At 44.4% G+C, this 6000-nt stretch overlaps 1 protein-coding gene across 1 annotated transcript in view; it reads left to right on the forward strand.

Annotated features, from left to right (window-relative positions):
• Positions 1-1383: 1383 nt before the first annotated feature.
• The window catches only part of cabp4 (calcium binding protein 4), a 10634-nt gene continuing 6017 nt past the window's right edge, over positions 1384-6000 (forward strand). The window contains exons 1-4 of the mRNA XM_064334876.1: positions 1384-1506; positions 2506-2574; positions 2991-3189; positions 5659-5689. Of these exons, the coding sequence (XP_064190946.1) occupies positions 2507-2574; positions 2991-3189; positions 5659-5689 (298 nt within the window). The 5' untranslated portion in view covers positions 1384-1506; position 2506. The remainder of the gene's footprint in view (positions 1507-2505; positions 2575-2990; positions 3190-5658; positions 5690-6000) is intronic.

A 6000-nucleotide genomic window follows, 5' to 3' on the forward strand; every position in this document is an offset into this window, starting at 1 on the left:
GAGAAGGAGAAGGATAGAAATAGAGTGAGAGAGGGAGAGAGAATTATTGTGGCTATACATGGAACAGAGCTGATGGGATGAAGCAGACAGGGAGACAGAATGAGTGGAAGAGAGGAACAGAGCTGGAGCGAGGGAGAGGGATGGCAAGTGAGAGGGAGAGAGATTACATGATGCACTGGAGAGGAGAGGTTGAACAACAGAGGGATTACGAAGGAGGGAGGAGAGGAGAGGTGCAGAGGAGGTGGAGGAGGACGGAGTATTTTTGACTTGCTGACGCTCTTCCGATCCTGAGTGGATCGGCCAATCAATTTTGATTTAATTCCGCTCCCAAAAAACGAGCATAACCAAAGAGAGATTTGCACTGATCAACCTGGGGACCGGACCAGAGTCAACAGGCGGGATGCTGGAGAAATCGGACGATTGGCATGACAATGAATTATGTCTGTAGCAGGCACAGAATCTAATTATGAACGAAAACAATCCGAAATAAGGGACGCTACCTCGCCGATGTAGCCGCGCTGTATCTGAATTAATGTCAATAAATTTAATTCATCTTCACTCGGCAAAAAAAAGAAAAAAAGAAAAAAAGATTGGGGGAAAAATTAATAGGGGAGGAAACGTGCTCTGCAGAATCAATGTAAGAATACTTAAATGGCAAAAGTGAATTATTTAAAAAGACAGCTTCATTTGTGTGACATGAAACCAAGCAAGTGGAAAAAAAATCTACGTTGAGAGCGCAGTTCCAGAACTAATTGGCGCTGGGATTGGGTTGTAATTATTTCTGAGCTTCAGGAACGCTTGAAGGGAACTGAATTCAAGAAGAATATTGTAACTGTGCTCTTCAGCTTGCTTTTCTGATCTTTCGAATAACACGCCGATGTGCCAGAGAGCCCAAGAATTAGATGGAAGTGTTCAAAGCGAAGCCACTCCTCTCTCCCGTAGCAAAAAACTCAGATCCTGACAAAATATCCACCAGCAATGGTTGAGCAGATAGGTTGGCATTTGGCTCACGCGTTTGACTGCGGTATCTTATGACACATACAGCATCAAACTGATAATATGAATGCTTGAGTTGTGTCCTTGGATATCCGGTGTGTTTACAACATACAGTGCATTCTGTTTGAAAAACATTTTTTTAAACTAAACCGCCTTACAAAAGCGCATTTCACGGCTGAACACATGAATCTCAACTCCTATGCTCCTTCGGTTAAATTCATTGTTTTTAATCATTTTAATGGGCTGCAGTGACTCTCTCTCTCACGGAATACGTGCTCGCGGTCGGAGCCACACATTTAATACCATAATCAGGACATATTTAGTCAGATAATCAGCTCTCATAGTCTTATGACGGGGAGAGGGAGGGAGAGAGGGAACGTGCAATCATATCTCTTCATCTTAGGGACGAGAAAACAGATGCCAGTTCACAGGACAAGTGATTAACTCTCACTTCTCTCTACCCTCCTCTCTCTCTCTTTCTGTTTCTCTGTCCGCCTCCACCTATTGAAGGTAAGAAGCTACTTCTAGTTTTTTTGCTACTTATGACCTCTGTGTGTGTGTGTGTTTGAGTGTTTGTGTGTGTGTACGCATAACGTGTGTGTGCATGTGCGTATGTGTGTGTGCGTGTGTATGTGTGTGTGTGTGCCTTTGTGTGTGTGTGTGCTATATTCACTGTTTTTACATCACTAAAATAGGTTTAAAAGATCCCCATTTTGTGAAACAAAACCTTTGCATGCTGGCAATACAACTGCAAATTATCAAAGAACTCTATTTGTGTCTTCCTAAATACAGATTTGTGTAAAGAATTAAAAAAGAAGTCATTTTTACATTTTTTTTAGCAATGCCATTTAATAAACTTCAAAGCAGAAACCACTGGGGTGTTCGTGACCAGACTTGACACAGTCCTGACTGTCTCTAGACTGCCCTGATTATGGGCCTGGAGGGACTAAACAGCCTGTTCTCATCATTACACTCTCTAGTGTAAATGTACTTACAACACTCACACTTCCGTGCGATTAACCCACTTATGACAAAACAGAGAAAAGCCATTTTTAAATTTCTGTCAGGATGATTTGGGAGACGAGAGATGGCCCCAAGGAAGTTCCTCTGTGTCGGTGAAGTCAAGAAATAATATCTGTGGAAATAATGTGAATGCAAAATCAAACTGAGAACCATAACATCGCTAACATCCATAGAACAATGTGACAACTGGGTTTTATTGTGTATAATACAGTATATGAGCACATTGCATGTGCATCTATAAGATCTTTTTTTTTTTTAGAATTGATTAAATAGGATGTGTAGCTCACAGTGAATCTACACTGCAGCTCTCCTTGCTATCAAATGGAGTCTGAGGAGTATGAGATTTTGCATTGCTTTACAGCAATGCCCTTTGCAACCCTCTATCCACCAATGATATTCCTCAGGTTTAACATCTGTTTTCGATGACAGCTACACCGCTACACTCTATTGCTCGCAAAACCTTCTGCTCTTCTTCATCTCCATCAGCATGTCTCAGAAGGAGAGGATCAGGAGGGAGGAGGGGAGAGTCAGTAAGAGACCCCGCCCTGCGCACCCGTGAGTAGAATACATCTTCATCCCTCCCTCACCCTCTTCCTCAGGACCATCACCTCCTCCCACAACCCCCCCCCCCCCCCGTCCCCGTCCCCCTCCCCGTCCCCGTCCCCCCCCAAACGATTCTTCTAAAACTCAAGAAGAAAGAAAACAAAGAAAGAAAATGCCCACCGGCGTATTAGAGAGAAGCAGGATATTTGTGAGGTTTCCTATTTCCCATTATGAAATATGATCGCTCATGGGCATCCCATTTATCAAACACGAACAGTCAGGCATATTTTCCTTCATGTTTGGTTGCCGTGCACATTCTTCATTTGAGTAAATATGCATGATGACGGCCGGTTTTTAATTTACTTTACAGTATTAATGGTTTACTTTTAACAGCACTGTTATTTGTTTCTCCACACTGCTTCCCCAAGACCCCCCCTTCCGGCAGACGCCGACCCCCCCGGGATGGACTTGCCACGGGACGCACCCCAAGATCCTACCCCTCTGGACCAAGATCTACAGCCGCAGGTCTCCCCAGGAGCGGCCCGCCGTCGTGGGCGGAGTAGAACCTTCAGTGAGAACTCCGTTTCCATGGTTCACGCTCCCTTCCTCAGCAACCTGTTTGGAGAGGTATGACTCCACCAAACTCTCTACATACCGACTCTAAACTCTCTAGTGCTTATGATTCAACTAAACTGTCTATGTACTGACCCCTAAAACTCCTTTCATATGATTCAGCTAAACTCTCTACATGCTGACTCTCTTCTATATGATTCACCTAAACTCTCTACATACTGACCCTGAACTCTCTACTGTATGATTCACCTAAACTCTCTACTGTATGATTCACCTAAACTCTCCACATACAAACCCTAAACTCGCTCTGTATGATCTCTCTCCATACTGACATTAAACTCTATACATGCAGTATGACTCAACTAAACCCTCAATATACTGACTCTACACTCTCTCCATATTACTTTGAACTCTCTGCATGGTGACCTTAAACTCTCTCCATGCACTTCTGAACTCTCTCTCTCTCTCTCAGAGTTGACTTTGACTCTCTCTCTCTCTCTGCTGGAAACTGCTGTCCCACACTGTGCGTCTTCTGCAGAAAAATACCCAGAGGCCAAAACATGATTGACTAACACAGAAATGTATTTGACTAAGCAAAAAAGAGCAGAGAGATGAACTGCAGGACATTAACTGAAAGCAAATTAAGAGTCTTGTTATAACTACAATTGCTGCCCATTGGGTCAAGATCCACACTCAGCACTTTCCCAGTCTGTATAATCGACTTAACACAGTTCCTCAGTATAACCACACTCAACACTGTTCCTGTCTATATAAGCGACTCAACCCAGTTCCTCTGTATAATCACACACAATACTGTCCTTACTAATATAACCACACTCAACACTTTTCTTATCTACATAACCACACTCAACACTGTTCCTGTATATATAACCACACTCAACACTGTTGCTGTCTATACAACCACACTAAACAGTGTTCATGTTAATATAACCACACTAAACACTTTTCCTGTCATACAAGATGAAATCTTCAATGGATCAACTCTGATATAGTACTTACGGCCCCTTATTGGACTTGTTTGATTTGATTTTGATTTGATTTGTTAGAGTCGATTTAACACTGGACATCTTACAGTACTTGTGTAACACTTCACAGCCTCAGATCCTGATAGGATCACACAGGCCACCAGGCAACTGATCTGGGGTCAGTGAGACCGCGGCACTACTGTAGCTGCGTGTGTGTCATGATTTGAGGCCGTATGGACCCCTGCCCCCCACCCTCTTAATCCCATATTACTGAAGTATTAATAACCCGGGAGTGTAGCACACTGTCACACTTAATTATCAGAGAACAGGCTGAGGGAGGGGGTGAGTGATAGATGGAGGGGGGGGGGGCAAGGGGTAGCAGACTGTGGGATTTCCAGAGTTGTGTACTCACGCCCTTTCCTGGCATGCTTGTAGATTGATGGTTTCCGGCCGTATGTTGGTTTCTCTGAGCACCCTTTGTAGAGGTGCTGGGATGGTGAGGACGCATCAGCTGTGACGCTCTTAGTGTTGAGCTGTGAAAGACTTAGCGCGGCTGTGTTAGGGCTGAGCCATTGTTATGCGTCAGCGGTAAGATGCGTGCGTGTGCGTGTGTGTGCACGTGTGTGTGTGGATGTGTGTGCGAGTGTGTGCACGTGTGTGTGGATGTGTGTGCGTGCATGCACTAGGTGTGTGTACGTGTGAGAGTATTATCACGTGTACTTGTGTGTGCGTGTGTGTAGGTGTATGCGCGTGTTTCAGTATTATCGTGTGTGCACGTGTGCGCATGTGTGTGTGTTTGTGTGTAGATGTGTGCACGTGTGTGTGTGTAGATATGTGTGCATGTGTGTGGATGTGTGTGTAGATGTGTGCGTGTGTGTACGTGTGTGTGTGTGTGTGTTTGTGTGTGTGAGTGTTAGCGTGTGTGTGTGTGTGCACGTGTGCGCATGTGTGTGTGTTTGTGTGTAGATGTGTGCGCATGTGTGTGGATGTGTGTGTGTGTGTGTAGATGTGTGCGTGTGTGTACGTGTGTGTGTGTGTGAGTGTTAGCGTGTGTGTGTGTACACGTGTGCGCGTGTGTGAGTGTTAGCGTGTGGCGTAATGACAGTGGACACTGAGGTGCCTGTGGCCTTGTGCTCTCTGGCTCAGTGAAGCCCCAGCCATAGCAGAGGGTTACAGAGACACGCATGAGCGATGGAGTCACCTTGGACAAGGGCAACAGCCCAGCGCAGGAGGAGAAAAAAAAGTGCCAATCTGCCCGCATGCGAAAGTGCGAATGTGGGCGTGCGGGTGCGAGCAGGGAGACTGGAGCCAAAATGCATGGTGTTACCCAATTAGACAAGTATATACCCCATATCCTGCATGTACTAGAGCTACTGGAAATTTGATCTGCGGCTGAACATGTTGAATGAAATGCATACCATCACGACACCATAATGAGAACAAATGAAATGATGTGTAGAATGAAATATTTGATATGCAGACACTGATTTCTTGATTTTCATTCATTTTTTCTTTTTTTTTCTTCTTTTTTTTACAGGAGAGAGGCTTGGCACCAGCAGAGCTGGAAGGCAAGTCTACTACAATGTAATAAGCAGCAACTGTGCGTTATAACTGCATTATAACTGGCAATAACATCAACAACACAATACAGCTGTGATAGGCTGATCTGTATGAAGGCACACTCTGGGTCCCAGGTACAGACCAAACACACTAGAGCTCTAGCTCCAGGTATAGGAACAGAGTATTTTTTTTGTATTGAGTCTAGGAGGCCCTGTTCTGATAATACTGCAGGTTTAATACCTGATCTTCCTTTGTTTAAATATTGAGTCACTTTTAAGGTCTTCACAAAGCATGTATAAGTCATTCATGAATATTCCAG

The sequence above is a fragment of the Anguilla rostrata genome, chromosome 5, assembly GCF_018555375.3.
Source record: "Anguilla rostrata isolate EN2019 chromosome 5, ASM1855537v3, whole genome shotgun sequence".
Lineage (NCBI taxonomy): Eukaryota > Metazoa > Chordata > Actinopteri > Anguilliformes > Anguillidae > Anguilla > Anguilla rostrata.